Source organism: Tachypleus tridentatus, chromosome 1, assembly GCF_004210375.1.
Source record: "Tachypleus tridentatus isolate NWPU-2018 chromosome 1, ASM421037v1, whole genome shotgun sequence".
Classification (NCBI taxonomy): domain Eukaryota; kingdom Metazoa; phylum Arthropoda; class Merostomata; order Xiphosura; family Limulidae; genus Tachypleus; species Tachypleus tridentatus.
The window spans coordinates 68,929,524-68,946,873 of NC_134825.1; the positions used below are offsets into that span (position 1 = coordinate 68,929,524).

Sequence of the window (17,350 nt, forward strand, 5' to 3'; positions counted from 1 at the left end):
AAAAGGTATGGACTGAGTTAAACTGTTTAATGAAAGATTGCATGTCACACACAAAAGATGAACTTTTTGAAATACTCAAAGAAGAATGTCAGTTACTCACTCAGGAATATCTGCACTAGCTCACTGAAAGCATGCCATGTTGAAGTGAAGCAATACTGAAATCCAGGGTAATGTCAAATAAATATTAACTTGTGAAGCTGGTTTGTGTTATTTTGTGTTTCATTTTTATATTCAGTTATTGCAGAGAAACTTGTTTCATCATTTTGTGGGCTAATTGGAATAAGAATATCTAAGGAACTGCAGCAAGTGCACAATACATTTTATGAGGAAATGTAACTAAAATCATGAAAAGTTTAGGTATTTATGAAATCCAGTGTTAAAATTAGGATTTAAGACCACATTTGAACAGATCTCATCAAGTGTGTTTTAAAAGCATATAGTTTTACAAATATTTTTTGTTATCTAATAAAAGTTATCACAAATGCTTCTTTTATTTATTAAAATGCACCTCGCTAAGGATACACTCAACACAGTCAATGAGTTAAGGACAAGAATATTTAAATTGTATTTTACCTGTTTTTCTCCTGTGATGAAAGAAGAAAGGCATTTTTATTTACTGCATGAACAGAGTGAACCTTAAATGGAAGTTCAACAGTCCAAGTAAACTTTGAGTCAAGTTCCATGATATCAATTTTGGTTCTGTAACAGAAAATATAACATTACAACTTCGATTAAAAGTTTCAAAACATTGTATCTTAGGAATTTCTAATATCATGTTTTTAATATTAAAATAACAAGAAAACTAGTTCGTTTGAAAAGTTTATAATATTCGAATCCTTTTTTCATTTTTATGTCAAAGAGCATGATTTGTATTTTTATTTGAAGGAATGTAAATTTTCTTCATATTTAGGGTAAGTAATCACATTAAGATATTTTTTAAAATTCAGATTTAAAATCATTCCTATCTTTCTCAGCTAGCTCTTACCCAGCAGACTGGTAGGTGACCACTGTGTTGCTATTATTACCACCACACACAATTCTTGTTTGTTGCTTCTGAGTTCCCCTTGACCATGAGGAGGCAAAGTTAACTGTTGCTTCCATAAGACCTGTTTCTGTTTTTATTTGAGATACTTTACCAGAAAAAGGACACACAAGTAGCACTGTGTTTGTCTAATCAAAATAAAATACTATTTAATACGTCAGGTAGCAAATACATAAAATATAAGCTGTGAAGTAACTAAACATATTTTTAACCAAATTTTTTTTATTTTTAGATAACTTGTTTATAAAATCCTTACTTGTTTCACAACAATATCAGATAAACTACTCAAGAGCTCATTAATTTTATTTTTGACATATATATATATATATATATATAAAGCTCAAATAAAAATTTCAAAGTGATGTTGCTATCATATGAAATACTGTAAATGTTTACATTTTTCTATACCAGAAAGGTATTTTCAATAATACTTACCTCACTTACACATTAGCTTTATTCCAATCAAAGGTTCTTTTCATTGTCCATCTAAACATTGGTATGAATTCTACCTTGCTTACTTCATTCTTTATACCACACTATATCAACTCATGAGATTCTTAAAAGCCCCAACTGCAGAGACAAAGTTAGATGTCTCATTGTTGGAATTACAGGGCTGTGGATGCAAAGCTAGATCCAAGGTATAGTGGCTAAAGCATGGGGACCATAATATAATTGTATAATAGAAATATGATATAAAAGGAACCCAATCTGAAAGTTACAGGATACTGCCTGTTGAGCTACAAGAATTACAAAGAAAAGACAAGCAGTGCCTAAGTGAGCAAACCCTTACACCAACCTGAAGAAGCACAAAATGCAAATGAACCAACTTGGAATTACAGGCCCAGGCACCCAACCTGAAACTTACAGAATGTCACATGCAAGTCACAAGAATTACAAAGAGCAGGCAAGCAACATCCAACTGAACAAGTCTTCCCTTCCAACCTGAAGAAGCTTAGAATACAACAAACTAAATTAAGGATTATGGAACCAATTCATATCTCACTCAATCCTGGAGGCAAGGAAACAAAGTAACACTTCCTGCCCCAGAATTACAAGAAGTATGTGGAACAAACAAAGTTTCAACCAACAGCATGTGAACACAACACTCAGCATGAGGAATTAGGAGGAGTCAAGGACCCTCTACCATAATCATGAAAAGTAAGATGACCAAAAAGAAGGGATATGCTCATACAACTGGATAACAAAGTATCATCTCTGAAAGAGAAATACAAGGAGGCTCTTAAGTAGATTGGACCAGCTTCCAACCCAACATCTCAGAAAGCAATTCAGGGTTAGGGATGGGAGGGTACCCAACTTACTCCTCTTCTCCTTGAGTGGAACAAAAATACAAAATGTCACTCAGGAGGAATAGACATCTCTCTACCACCCCAACAGCTAGAAAGTGAGAGTGGTAAGGACACTTTTTTTCACTATAAGAAAGGAAGGAGGGATGACGCATGATGGGTAGTCTTGAAGAATGATGCCCTGGGAGAGTGCAATAGATGAACCATGTTCCATATTCTGAAAGGCAAACCAACCCCAACTTTTTCAATTCAGGGGTTAACAGGGATGGATAAAATTCCCTTATGATGGTCCATGAACAGCAGTCAAATATTGTATATTATACTTGATATAAAATAATTACCCACTACACAGAAAGCCCCAAGGTGATTTTATGGAACACCACATTACAATAGAGTTTGCTTCTACCAGAAATTTAGTTACTAGTTTACTGGCAGTTAGATCAGATTTGAAAAAACATACCAAATCAGGCAACAATCACCACTGAGTGAAATCTAAATGAGAATGATGAGAAGATCTTTGATAAGAAATGAAGTTAGTCATTTCTGTCACAAGTAAAAGATCCACATGGAGCCAAAACTGCTAAGAAGTGTAAATAATGGGATCTAAAAGTGTTAGGTGCAGTCAACATATCAACCTGTAAAAGTATCTCCAGCAAGCAATGCAACTGTGCCAGGGACATCAATGTCTGTCAAACTTGATGAGAAGAGAACATAAAAAGTTCTTGTTCTTCCAATAAAAGACAAAAATATGCTATCCGAACCAACTGATGAATCTAACTTGTCAAAGTGACAGGGCAGAAGTCTATCTACAGACTAATGGATAAATAGCTGGTGAAGCGAGCTCCAAAACAGTTCAGTGAGGGGCACAGGACACTTGAGAGCCCAAACAGAGCATAGAAAATGATCCAGATGTGAACAGCCTTACACATGGGAAATTTAAGGAAGATGATTAGGAGAGAAAGCCTTATCTCCTTCCTTAGCTGCTGCATTTTTAGGTAGAAAGGGCTTGTTTGAATACAACAGAACATAGTTGGAATGGTATGATGTTCTGAAAACATGTAGTGAAAATACATCAAAATGTCAATGCCTTCTAGCCAGTAATAGAATAAATTAAGCTGTATATGAAAGATGATATAAGAAATAATCCAAAAATTGATCTGCAAATCTCCTTGCATCACAGCAATATCTGATTGAGGTGGAAAGACCAAGTAAGTAGATGAACTAGTGTTTCCCAATAAGGAAGATGAAGATGTATAGAACCACAAAAGAAATTATCACAACATTACAAACACAATGCTCTAGTTATAAAAAAAGGGTGCAGGAGGCAGAATGTCCATGTTGGTAGTTATTTGAGCAAAGAAAGGTGCTGGAAAAATAAGTCTAAATTTCCACTAGTCCACCCTTGATTTGCCACAGACTAAGCCTCAGATCCAACAGAAGAAAAAAGGATTAGACTGCATGCAAAACTATCTCTCTGCTCGTAATGAACTGTACGTGTATGTGACCCCTCTCCCTTAATGCCTGAGTAATATTAGACTCCTGAGTCGGTGCAACTCTGTGTCTGAGACATGAGCATGAGTATTCATATTCAAAAAAACGTCTCCAAAATATTGTTTTTTTTTAAAAACCAAGAGAATACATTACAAATGTAATAATAGTGCAGAAGAGAAACCCACAGTGAACACATGTAAGATGATATTCTTAATTTTTGCTATTGAGAAAAGAAGATTATGAAAGAAAAACAAGGAGCTTATACATGGATTTGGTACAGAAGGTGCACTGATGTAGGTGAAGAGAGTCAAAAGACTAAAATCATTAATGGCAATATAGTGGGGTTCAAAGACTGGAGCAAGCAAGTTAAAATTTATACCAATGCACAGATGGGCAATGAGGATAAAGCTGAAGTGTGAAGAGAGATAAGTGTGTTTTGGAACTAAAATTGTACCTTTCATTGCACATTTTAATAACCAAGTCAGTTTTCCATGTTTACCTAGGTAGGTATAAAAGGATTAAAACAATAATTTTATAAGATACGTGGTGATGAGGATCAAATAGAATGTAAAAATCACTTCTTTGATAGTTTATAAACTACATAAATAAATATACATGTTGATTTCACAAAACTTACCAATCCTTCATATACCACTAGCCAGTCTTTGATAGTTTATAAACTACATAAATAAATATACATGTTCATTTCACAAAACTTACCAATCCTTCATATACCACTAGCCAGTCTTTCCACTGTTCAGACAAAGGAAGAAGTTGAAAACTTAGTCTGTCAAAACCCCATGTGGTGGGTAAAAGTGAATGAAGATCAAGCACTGATGCCATTTCTTCTGAAGGACTTAATGAGAACAAATATGAAGGACAAGCTGACATAACATGAATTTTATTGGCTTTCTCCCCATCTAAAAACAATTTTCAAATATTATAAAGAACAGAGAAAATTTAATAAAACATTTTAAAAAATTTACTGTCAGTACATTCCTTATCAATTAAGAGGAACGTGCAAAAATATCTGCAGTTCATTTATTTTCATAACAATTTCTTGCATAATTTATATAACGGTATAAGAGCAAGCTGGATTTAAATGATTATTAAAGTTCTCAACAGGTTGCATGCAACATAAAACCTATAAAATTATATTATTATTCACATGCAAAAAAATCACTATTTCTCTCTGTCAATAGCTGGAAAAAAGATTATTTTCAATATTAGTCACAGCAATGGTATACAGCATATGATATCTCAGACTGTGATTTCTCTTTGGCTAGTTAGCACATGGCATTGAGAAAGTTAAAAAAAAGCTAAACAGAGAAATTGTATTCACTGTGTAAGGAAATGTCAATATAAATAATATAGTAAAATAAAATAGTGGTTTTCTGTCTCAGTCTGACATGGAAATTTGACTTTTATTGGTTGTGTGTTTGAATTTCAGTTTCTAGAAAAAAAATTCATTTCTAATGATTTATATCAACTTTTAGTTTTTGAGTCAATATTAAAACTACAATCTTTTTTAAGGGAATGACATAGCATGTTATGAAGTGTTAGCAATTATCATTCATAGAGTAATTTTTGCATGTTAAACCTTAACTTACTTCACAGAGCTGATAACCAACTTTGTTTCACTTGATGTTATAATTAATGTAGCATTATATATTACTGTGCCTTACAAAGCATTACAGTACTCTTTAGAATTTCTTTTTTTCTATAGAAATACAAATGATATGAAAGTGCAAGTAACTTTAAACCAGTAACTTCAAGTAATTCTTTCAGTTTTGCAAGTTGTATCAATCAACAATGGGATCATATATATGCTTTTTAATCATTCATTATTTTGGTATATAATCACATGCACTTTTTCTCTCAATAATCAAGTCATTTGCATCACTGCTGCTAACACAGAAGAGCCTGTGTGTTTGTAGCCAATACAGTATAAAAATGACTGCCTGTCACATCGTTGTTTCTATCACATCCTTTTTTTTTCTTCACGAGTACAGGTAATCCTTTCAACAATGCATGCTGGGTTTTAGAGAGGTCTTATTTCTTTTTATAGTCCTGTGGTCAGGGAATCTTGAACTCAGTGATGTGTGGTTTAGTTAATAATGGTAGCAAATGCATCTCACTTAGCAAAATAAATGAATTTTCTATAGGTGGCAACTATATAAGATCTGTAGTGTTACTGTTAGCAATTGTAGCACTGTAGTAAAACTGTTCAGAGACTGGTGTGCCATGAGTTCACCAAGGCTATAAAAATATAGCTTCACTCTTGCTATGGCATACACTAAAAATAACAGTCTTTTTATCTACTCAGTGAGATCTGTAATAATTGTAAAGATGTACTGAACAAAATGTACCACATGATCCAATTCTATAGCCATGATCCTTTAGAGCCATAATTTCTTCCTCTGTAGTAAAGACAGTTAGTACTGTTGCTACTACTACACAGATTGTAAATAGTGGAAAAAAGCATGTCATACACCATCACCTAGACCACTGGGTATCTCGTGCATTGACAAGTTACTATCCAATTGAGTTCTCACCAACAGTTCTTGAACACCTAATTCTCATAAGTGTAATGTGAGGCATACAGATTAACATAGAGCACTACTACATCCATCTTGTTGACCTAAATCATCATGCAACTTAGCACAGCCAATTTCAGTGGTGTATATAACATGCAATGTAAAGCAAGTGCAAGCTTCTTCATAGTTGGACTTCAGCAAACTCTTTGTTGCATCACACAAATTCGAAGCCCAGTAGTTTCATGGAATCAAACTGCAGGTTATTTACTTTATCATTTAACCACTTTTCACAAAAGACAACTTTCTTCTCAAGTATCTCACAGAACCCTTTTGATTGAAACGTTCAATATTATAATTAACTCATAAATCTTGTTGGTTTCAGATGTGCCACAAGCACACTCAGTTTACTTGAGTTCCTTTAAAAAGAATAAGAAATCTCTATCACTTTGCTATCTCAGAAAAAGGTACATCTTTTTGCAATAACCATTGCTCTTTTTAGTTGTAAACTTGGAGATACTTGTAAAGAACTGACTCCAGTTTTACCTTTCAGTGACTTTATTAAGGTAGCCTTTGTTCTAAGAATCCTCATCTGTACATGTTCAACAAGCACAGGTGAATCAGCAATAAAAATAACACATTCATGTCACTACCACTAGCAATAAATTGAGTTATTCTCAGGATAGCAACTGCTTTAGTACTCTCATTGCTACCTGCTGTTTTGTGTAATTCTCTGGTGTTTTTTTCCATGAGTATGAGATTACAGTTTTCTTTATTTGTTTGCAATTAATTGATCTTTAAGTAGGTCTATTCTAAAGCTACTATACCATCACTTAGTTATACACTTCATTTTAAATGTATTTCCACCATATTTCCTTCTTCTGATATTTTAAAATCTTGCATAACATATGGATAACTACTGCATTAGAAACAAAACAGACATTTAAAGATAAGTCTTAAATACAATACTGCTATCTACTACACTGTTTTATCTATACAACTGGTATCTTTGATATAATACACAGAAATTAAATCTTCAACACTTGAAATCAGATTTTAAAAAAAGCTTTAATTTTAAATCATGTCTTACCTACATCATCAGTCACTAGCACATCAGTTATGATGGACATATCCTTAAGAGGAAGTTTCCATGACATCAAAAGCTCTGTGAATACACTTCCTCTGGGATCATGTTTTTCTACCATAATATTTTTTCTTGTACATTTTGCTAAATTCTGTAAAGAAAAAATTTTAGGCAATAAACTGAATAATAATTCATCATTTTCACAAAAGAATATTTCCACATGTGAAAATTTGGTCATCAAATATCAAAGCAAATATCAATATGTAGCTGTTGTGTCCCAGCCAATAAGTGGCCCTTTAAAAAGAAAACAGAGCATGATTCACCAGTGGGTCATGTGGGAGCCAATGTGTTAAAGAATAATTTAATATTAATTGTTTAAAGAAAATTCATCACTTTTTGATCTAGAACAAACTTGAATTTATACTCTCAACATAATAGAACAATTAATACATTTTTTATTTTACAGTAATTAATTTCTGTACTTTCTTTTAATCTCTACCAGTCTGATATCTATTAAATTCTTCTTTCTTACAATGCAAATACTTGGTCAAATATCATGAAATTTAATACAAGGTTTCTGAATGGTATTTACTTTTTGCTTTAAAAAGTTAATATAATTTGATTTTTCAATACTTAAGTCATACTTTTAGGTTTTTAAAATGTTTATGATACACATTGTTAAGAAAAAAACATCAAACATTCCACTTCAGTTTAGAATTTCAGTTTTTTTTATTATTGATTAGAAATTAGTATTTTAGATAAACTTGTTTGATGTTCATTGTTATACACATGTATATCTTTAATTTGTTTTGCCAGTCATGATAGTTACCACAGTGGGCTATAAGTTATGAGAAAAACACAACAAAACATTTTATCAATGCTTTCAGGCTTAATCTTTTAAAATGACAACATTACCACCTTTGTCCGACCTAGGCTTCATGACTCTTGATAACGATATTCTTGAGCAAAATCAATTTACATAACATATATATAGTTGGAATATAATAAACTTAACAATATTCAATCAAAATTTTCAGCATTCACTAATTTGAATAAGCTTATCTGATGTCTTGTCACAGACAAACATTCCAGTAGTTTTTAGACAGATATAATTTAACATAAAAACATTTTTAGAAGCAAAAAGAATGTCAATGTGATTTGTTAGTAAATGTTGTACACTTCCTATTAGTCTTCTGTTCACCTTCATAAAATATATGGATAGTCAATATGCAGACAGAACATAAAGTACTACGAAAATCACTTTATTTACTCTACATTGATGTAAATAGATTAGAATTATTTCCATCCAACTGTTTTTAGCTATTGGCTCTAGCTATTTTTAAAGCTGAGCTTTATTAGACGACATATTATGACATTGTAAAGCTTAGCTTATTTGCTTTTAGTTTAAAGCTATACAATGAGCACTTGTCCACTGCAGAGAATCATATCTCAAATTTTAGAACTGTAAGTCAGTCAACTTAATTAATGCTTATTCATCCTGGGATGATAACATAAAGAGCTATAGTGATAAAACTAATTATGTTTTTAACTTTTCTTTACAACTAAAAACTTCTTCTTTGGAATCAATAGAAAAATTCTATAAATGCACTGTTTGCAAGTGAAGTTCTTCAGAACAATATAGAAATTAAAGGTAGAACATTTCTTAATTGTGCTTTCTGAATCATATTAAATAAATGTTAAAAAATAATAAAAATATAAGTTCAAAAATATTTTTTCAGTATAAAAACTGAAGAAATATAGAGCTAGAATTATTATTCTTAGTTAAATTTGAAATTTGTTATACAGCAATGCATTTGCACTCAACACCTGAAAGATACAGATATTTTTGTGATGTAATTTCTTTTTTTTTTCTCAAATTAAGAACTCATAAAATTTCATGAGAATTTTAAGTTTTAAAAGTTTTTATTTATAAACCACTATTAATAATCAAAATCTCAATGCACTATACAAATAGAAGATACATGCAAAATGTTTTGTTCAATTATATTGGAATTACATTATCATTATCTCTGTTGAAGATGTTATGTCCTTATTTTTAAATCTATTTTTGTTACAGATTCTGAACATGAAAAGGCTTTATTTTTGGTTTACATAAAATGTTTTGTTCTTTAATTTTTGGTCCTTTGTTTTGGACAAATCAGTAATGTTAGGTATTTATGTGCATCATACACTTTAAACAGTTTTAAATTATTTCTGAACACTATGTTTTTATCATGCATTATTGACAAAAGTAACTTATCACATAGATTATGATCAACTGTAAATTAAGTCTACCTTTAAGTTTTGATCTTTTCCTTTTCTTTCTCAACTAATTTAATGTTGTTGTTTTTTTATCAAATTGAATCTTTTACTTATTAGATATATGAATAAAGAATATTTCTAAGTGGAAAAAAAAATTACAAGATATTTATAAGAAAATACTGGTTCACAAAATATAATTTACTAAAGAAAATATACATGTAAAAATTTGTTTATATAGTAAACTTAACATTTTGGATTTAACTTTATGAGTAACCCAGATAAGCATTTTAGTTAAACTTCGAAGTATTCAATCAGAAATAAAAACTTAAATTATTTACATTTGTTTTATGAATGAGAAAAATAATTTTATGTTAAATACTCATTTCTTTGTTGTAGTTATGCACAAAGCCACACAGTCAGTTTATTTTATCTATGCTCTGCCAAACATGGGTATCAAAACCCTGTTTCTAACATTGTAAGTCTACAAACATACTGCTTTGTCACTGGGGGGCAAATACTCATTTAAAAAATATTATCTATCTATTTAATTCAAAACTGATTACACACAAATAAACAAAGTTACTTACATTTATTTTTAAAGGTCGCTTCTGAACATAAGGGTTTTTTACAAACGAAGGAATCCACTTGCAACTGTATACTGGTTGAGGAAGTTGTATTCTTTAAAAAAAAAAAACTTGTTAAATTCTGTTGAAGTTTCCTCTGCAATGTTTAATGTTGCTAAAAGCTAAATCATGAGAATGTTTAACACACTTTTTTATCTACTCTAAATAATCAAATGTAATTATTAAAAACGTTCTTAAAATTACATTAACCTACTTTTTGCCTAAATTAACATCCAGAATTCTAGCTCCTACAGGTATGCCATGTTTATGAAGAACTGAAAAGAGCAGCTTCTTAGTCTCAGATGCATAATTGTCAAAATCAAAGACATTCCTAATCACTTCAGCCACACCATCTTCTGGATAAAACTATTACAAAAATTTAAAAAAAATAATAATAATTAAAAAATAATAACAAGAGAAAATTAGGAAATGTTATAAATGCACAAAAAAGTACTTTAAACAAATATGTAAACCTATAAAATATGCAAAAATTATTATAAATTTTGTTACTATTGCTGTTTCTTTAGTTAAAATATATTAAATAGTTTACTGACTTTTCAGAGAAAAAAAAACTTCTTTGGTTGAAATTAGGCCCTGTTTCTCATTATGTACAAAGCTTACTACTAGTTGGCTGAGCCTAAACATATACCACACTGGAGAAAGAGAGTAAAGCTAATATCTGTTTAGAATTCAATGAATATAGCTGTAAATGAAAAAAAAAAAATTTTGATTTACCACATAAACATTTTTGTTTGTTCATTATTAAACACAATGCAACACAAGTGAGCTATATGTGTTGTGCCCACAGCATTAAAAGCCCTCAGGCTTGCAATTAAATTATTGGAGCCAACACTGAAAAGAACTGAAAGTAAAACTAGTATCTGTTTAGAATTCAATGAACTTAATTGTAAATGAAAAATCAGTTTTATATGTAGTTAAATTTGTAGATATACAAATAACCACTAATAGATATTACTTGAGAATGAAATTTTGGAATTACGAATGCATTTTGGTGGTAAAGCAGGCCTTACATTATCTCTGTAACAAGAAACAAAAGATCAACGGTTACCTTGAATACTGAAAATGGTATATGATGATTTATATGAAGACAGGTGTCAAAATAACTTCGAATCAAGCACAACATTAATAATCCAAATAAGTAATGCCAAGGTGTTTGATATAGAGCAGCAAATACTTTATGCTGTGTATCATCTGACAAAAGGGGTAGATAACTGTGACAAGACTTCCACTTGAATATCTTTAAATACCCAGTTCTATTGTTATGGTAAAAGCAAACAACAGAGGTATTGCATTCTCTTAATATAACCTTATTGAAAATATGTGATGTCTGGAAATGAACTGGAAACTCAAGACTATGCCTTTCTTATCCATGAAATAAAGGTGTAACAGTCATTGTAGAAAACTAACAAACTTAAACTGTGTCACATTTCCAGCCTAAACAATTATTTAAAATTTCAATAAATAGTTTATATTCAATAAAAAATTACAGTAGATGGAATTCATAGTCAACTAGTAAACAACATGAGGTTTTAAGCTTTTTCCAGAATTATTTTGTGTCAAAACAACCTCACCTGTAATGTTTGGAAGGTTTAAAAACAAAGAAAAAATAGAGAGAGAGAAAATAACTCACAATTCCATTTCAGCTTTCATAATCTAGCTAATAACAAAAGGTAGTGTTTGACAGCATAAACTTGTACATACTTCTATATGTTTAACAATGTTGACAATTTCTCTGGTAGAGTACGGGTAACTCAAGAGGTTTTGATCGGCAAGATGTCTAAGTTCTCCAAAAGCAGCAACTAATTTTTCTAGAATATTCTGTGGTACATTTGGTCCATACTGACGTAGCATAGTCATTTCTGATTGCACTGTTGGATTGTCTATAGCATGACAACTAAATATATCACCTGAAAAAATACATCCATAAGTATACTTTGAAAGCAATCATTATTAATACAGTAAAATCAACATTAAGCCACCAACAGAAATTATCAATAACTTCAGGTAAAAGGATGTTCCATACCTAGATCAGAACTAACAAATAACAATTAGTGTAGCATGCAGAAAACAACAACACATTATACAGTTTAAAAATCTTATACATCGAGGAATTTCTGCTGCTTTTGTGTCAATACTTTTAACAAAAAACATCTCAACCATGAATTTCTAAATAACACCCAATCTGAAAACAATAAACACCACAAGTATTGCAAACAAAGAAATAAATTTAAAACCATATTTAAGCAAGCACATGGCCATGGAAATATAAAAATGTAACATACAGAAAAACTGATATTTGAATATATAATAAAGATGATTTATATTAGAATTATCTACTTTACCCCTACAATTATAGAATTTATATTTCTGATTCATGAAATCTTTCTAAGAAATATATTGGTCTTATTTAAAAGCCTGTGAAAAGAAATGCACCTAAAGCTCCAAAAAAATCATTTCCCAAAAAAGGGAAACCAGGTCTGTTAGCTAACACAATCATTCGAAATTCCGGATGCATTTGAATAACAGCACTGCCGTTGTGGTTTTCAGTGTCTGAAAAATAAAAGGTTTTAATTAGATGATACATTTTTTAGCAAAATGCATATTTAAAATACATCTTACAATAGGAAATTGACAATAGCTTACATAAACAACTATTTGAAAACACATTTAAAATACTGTTGTTTTGAAAATATCTAGGCAACAGGGGTAATCTAAATTATACAAGCACATAACAGTCAACAGACACAGTTATCAAAGATATGACTAATCAAGTTTCTGACTTGTGTATTGTTATGTGTGTTAGATAAAATTACTAATGAAATCTATTGGTGATATTTTATAGCTAAACACTCATTCAGTAACGTTATTGCTTGTGAATGCCATTTTTATTTTATAAAATATAGTTTTCACGTGTAAGAAAACATGACAGCATTCAAAGAGAGCATGGTTTGTTTTGAATTTCTCGCAAAGCCACAGGAGAGCTATCTGCGCAAGCCGTCACTAATTTAGCAATGTAAGATTAGAGAAAAGGCAGCTAGTCATTACCACTTATTGCTAACTCTTGGGCTACCCTTTTACCAACGAACAGTAGAATTGACCATCACATTATAATGCCCCAAGGCTGAAAAGGCGAGCATATTTGGTAGAACAGGAATTCGAGCCGGGTCCCTCAAATTGTCACTGAAGCATCCTTATTACCTGTCCAATACTGGTTCTCCACTTTCTCCAACTCTTACAAAGATAATAGAAACTACAAAGAACCCTTACTTCAAAATCCAAATTTCAAGGGAATCCATTAAGAAATAAAAGATACAAAATCTTCAATTTTGATTGAATTTCTTCCTATTTTATTTTACCTCATACCGCAATTATAGTGATTTTATTTTACCTCATACTGCAATTATAGTGATTTTATTAATATAAAAAGATCCTTATCTTTCATGAATATTTGAACTTCGATACACTGATAGAGCTTTAAAACATTGAATTAAGTACCAAATTTGGTCAAAATATATGATATGTATGCAATTTTATTCAATAAAATCTCACAATTTGGACTCAAATATTTGCGTACATCTACGCAAAAAATCATGTGAGTTATTGATCTGAACTTTTTTCTAAACTTTATGTAAGAGTAAAAGTGGACTGTTTTTTTTTTCTCATTCTGATTAAAGATGCCTGATTTAGAGAATCAAAACTATAGAACAAAAGAATGTGCAGTTACATAAGCATTGGTTAGGTCAAGCAAACAAAATTAGCAATTTCTTGGTCTTTTTCAAACTAATCATCCGGATGGACGGTTTTTATTCATTACCAACTTTTAAACACAAATTTACTAAATTTTACTAAATTCTCCAAATTAAAGAGAGTGTTGCATCACATAATAATAATTAAAAGAGTTCTTAAGTGGGTGGGTGAGTGATGTGTAAATGTAAGACATTGCTAACATGATGTACAGATTTGACTCACCACCTGGATGAACTATTCTTCGTCCATCAGAGAGTAACATTTCACCAGATTCAACCAAAGCCTTTAGTATACAGGTTACATGAGTTGGAGCCTTGTCTGCTTCATCCACAACTAGAACATGGCCTTGTTGAACAGCTCGAACCTGAAGAAGTACCAATTTTAATTTTACTGTATTATTTGGTGCTCAAGATATCATTTGCAGTTTCAGTGTAAGAATAACATTCAGGGTAAAACTTTAGGCAAGCTGGAGCAACACAATATAAAAAATGCTATAATCTCCACATGCAAGTAAAATATAATAACGCTGATGTATTTTCACTAAAGATTACTTGAAATAAGCAGAAAATGGTAATAGTGTATAATTAAATTTTTATTAAACATTTCGCAAATGCTCCTTAAGAGAGCTAGTCAATAATAATTCAGAAAAATAGGTTCATATTGTTCTTCTTAATATAAATGGTTTATGGGTTATATTGTTTCACTGCATCTTAATATCTGAGAAGCATAGTTTCTGGGCACTGGATGTTTTCAGTTAGTCAACTTATTTTTGAAGGTTAGTTTTACCTTACATCTCAATTTTCTTATAAAAGGACATAAAATGAAAAAAACTGATTAATTACAAAATTGCATTTTAATACAGAATATATTATTACTTATTTTGCATATGAAATATTCCATTATTGTTACTTGTTGACCAAATGTACAAATATAACACACTAAAAAATTATTAAATTCCATGTACTAGTATTAAAGTGTTATGTAACAGCTAATCAGATATATGCACACATACACAAGTCACACAAATAATGCATATCTTCCTCAAAACACATTTGCATGTGGTTGTTATGATACATGCAAGTTCTTTAATTAATTATTATGTGATAGGTGGCACTTTACTTAACCTCATTCACTGAAACTTTATTTGTGTGCATTTTTATTGCAGTCTTCACCACTGTTATTCAGTTGTCGATCTTTGCAAAGGTTTAGACTATGGCCACATTTACCCCTTGAAACTACTTGGGTTATAATTTTTTTGTAAGGTTTGTTCTCCTGTGACTTTACTTGATTTTGTGTGTGTTTTTTTTTGGTTTATGACTGAAAGATGCCTTTTTTATTCTATATTTCTTCTTTTCTAGTATTTCTCAGTTTAATCATTTGTTTTACGTAATATCTAATTACTTCTTGTACATAAATAGCTGGAAAAAGATCAAAATGTTTACGGCCTACAGTTTAATATTGTAGGCCATAATTTAAGATTTCCATTATTCTACTTTGTTATAAGAGTCTGAGCTTCATAATAATTTAATTACCACATTGGGGGCATAATGACCCCAAGCAACAATATATGTTCCAATTTACCACGATTAAGTGAGAATTAATGTTTATGCTTGTGCATATTACATACAGCAAATAATAATGATTTTAAATCATTTAAAACAATAATAGCTTTTCTACAGCACTTACGAGGGGAGAATCTTGGTAAACAATACGTCCATCTTTAACTGATGGCTGCAAGGTCAAAGTTTGAACTGAAGTGTCTCTGGAATGTTGCAGAAAAAGACAAATATAACAGCAATAAAAACTATGAAATCAGCTTTATCTAGCTTGAATGACATCAAACCTCTCATTTTCTACCTTGTCTCACAAAATTTAAATTTATTTATAAACATTTTTTCCAGTAGGTAAACCTTCACTGTATGACCTCCCCATATTACAAAAAGTGATGACATTTAAAAACTCCATAGAAATTTATGGTACATTTTTCCAAGGCTAAAATTAATTTTCCCTTGAAAATAAAGTTAAAAACCAGGCATTTAATAACACATAGTAAACTAGGTCTACATGTACAGTATTATTCAAAACTATGTTGTCATGTTAGTACACTATTTAAATATGACATTATGATTTTTTCACTGTTTTCATTGCCAATTTAAATTCAAAACTTTACTGTCTGTTCAACAAACGAAAAAATAATTTAAAAAAAACAACAACAAAAACTCTAACAGCAATACATCACTATACAAACCTGTGAAGCTGCAAGTATTCACGAGGTCTATTCAACAACTGGAGAAAACGGTCAACAATCTTATTCTTTCCAACACCTTGATTACCGACAAGAAGCAAATGTTCTCCTAAAGTAAAGTCTTGTAACATGGCTTCCAATACAGAAATGTGCTATGAAATAGTGATAAATATGGTTATTCTTAAAACTATTAAAATACAAGTTTAAAAGATGATACCATGCTGGTAAGTATATTAAAAGGGATAAAGAATACTGTTTAGATAAATGTTCTTTTAAAAGTAATAATGATGGTTTGTTTGTTTGTTTTTGAAGTTTGTGCAAAACTACACAAGGGCTATCTGTGCTAGCTGTCCCTAATTTAGCCATGTGAGACTAGAGGAAAGGTAGTTAGTCATCACCACCCACTGTCAACTCTTGGAAATTTTTTACCAACAAATAGTGGAATTGATGATTGCATTATAATGCCCTAACAGCTGAAAGTTTGGTGTCATGAGGAATCGAACCTGTGAACCTCAGATTACAAGTCGAGCATCTTAACCACCTGGACAATAATTATGGAATAGTAAACATATATAAAAGCTGAAACTATACAAAAGCATGCCTAAGACATGGTTCTTATATTTCATTTTATTATTTACTATTGATACCAATCTAAATATATGTCAAATAAAATATTAACATTTACTACTGAGGTTAATCTGTGAGGATATTGAATAAAATGCTAGTACTTACTATTAACATTACTCTACATAAAAATGTCACATCAAATGTTAAAACATACAAATGAGGTTAATCTATATGTATATTGAATGAAATGTTAGTACTTATTCTTAAAGTTAATCTGTAAACATTGAGTAAAATGCTGATTTTAAAGATGCCTACCATTACTGTTGTAAACAAAATGCCAACCTAAATAAACAAGTGAATCCTTAAGACAAAAACTTGGAAAAACTATACAGAAAAATACAGCCAATACAGAAAAAAGTACTATAAATAT

General features: G+C 30.7%; 1 protein-coding gene across 1 annotated transcript in view; it reads right to left on the reverse strand.

Annotated features, from left to right (window-relative positions):
• The window catches only part of c12.2 (von Willebrand factor A domain-containing protein c12.2), a 100,056-nt gene that overhangs the window by 47,792 nt on the left and 34,914 nt on the right, over positions 1-17,350 (reverse strand). Inside the window, exons 20-30 of the mRNA XM_076502771.1 lie at positions 16,357-16,505; positions 15,795-15,870; positions 14,331-14,472; positions 12,795-12,911; positions 12,063-12,268; positions 10,555-10,706; positions 10,305-10,395; positions 7,462-7,606; positions 4,558-4,757; positions 986-1,170; positions 574-699 (exon numbers count right to left, since the gene is read on the reverse strand). Of these exons, the coding sequence (XP_076358886.1) occupies positions 574-699; positions 986-1,170; positions 4,558-4,757; positions 7,462-7,606; positions 10,305-10,395; positions 10,555-10,706; positions 12,063-12,268; positions 12,795-12,911; positions 14,331-14,472; positions 15,795-15,870; positions 16,357-16,505 (1,589 nt within the window). The remainder of the gene's footprint in view (positions 1-573; positions 700-985; positions 1,171-4,557; positions 4,758-7,461; positions 7,607-10,304; positions 10,396-10,554; positions 10,707-12,062; positions 12,269-12,794; positions 12,912-14,330; positions 14,473-15,794; positions 15,871-16,356; positions 16,506-17,350) is intronic.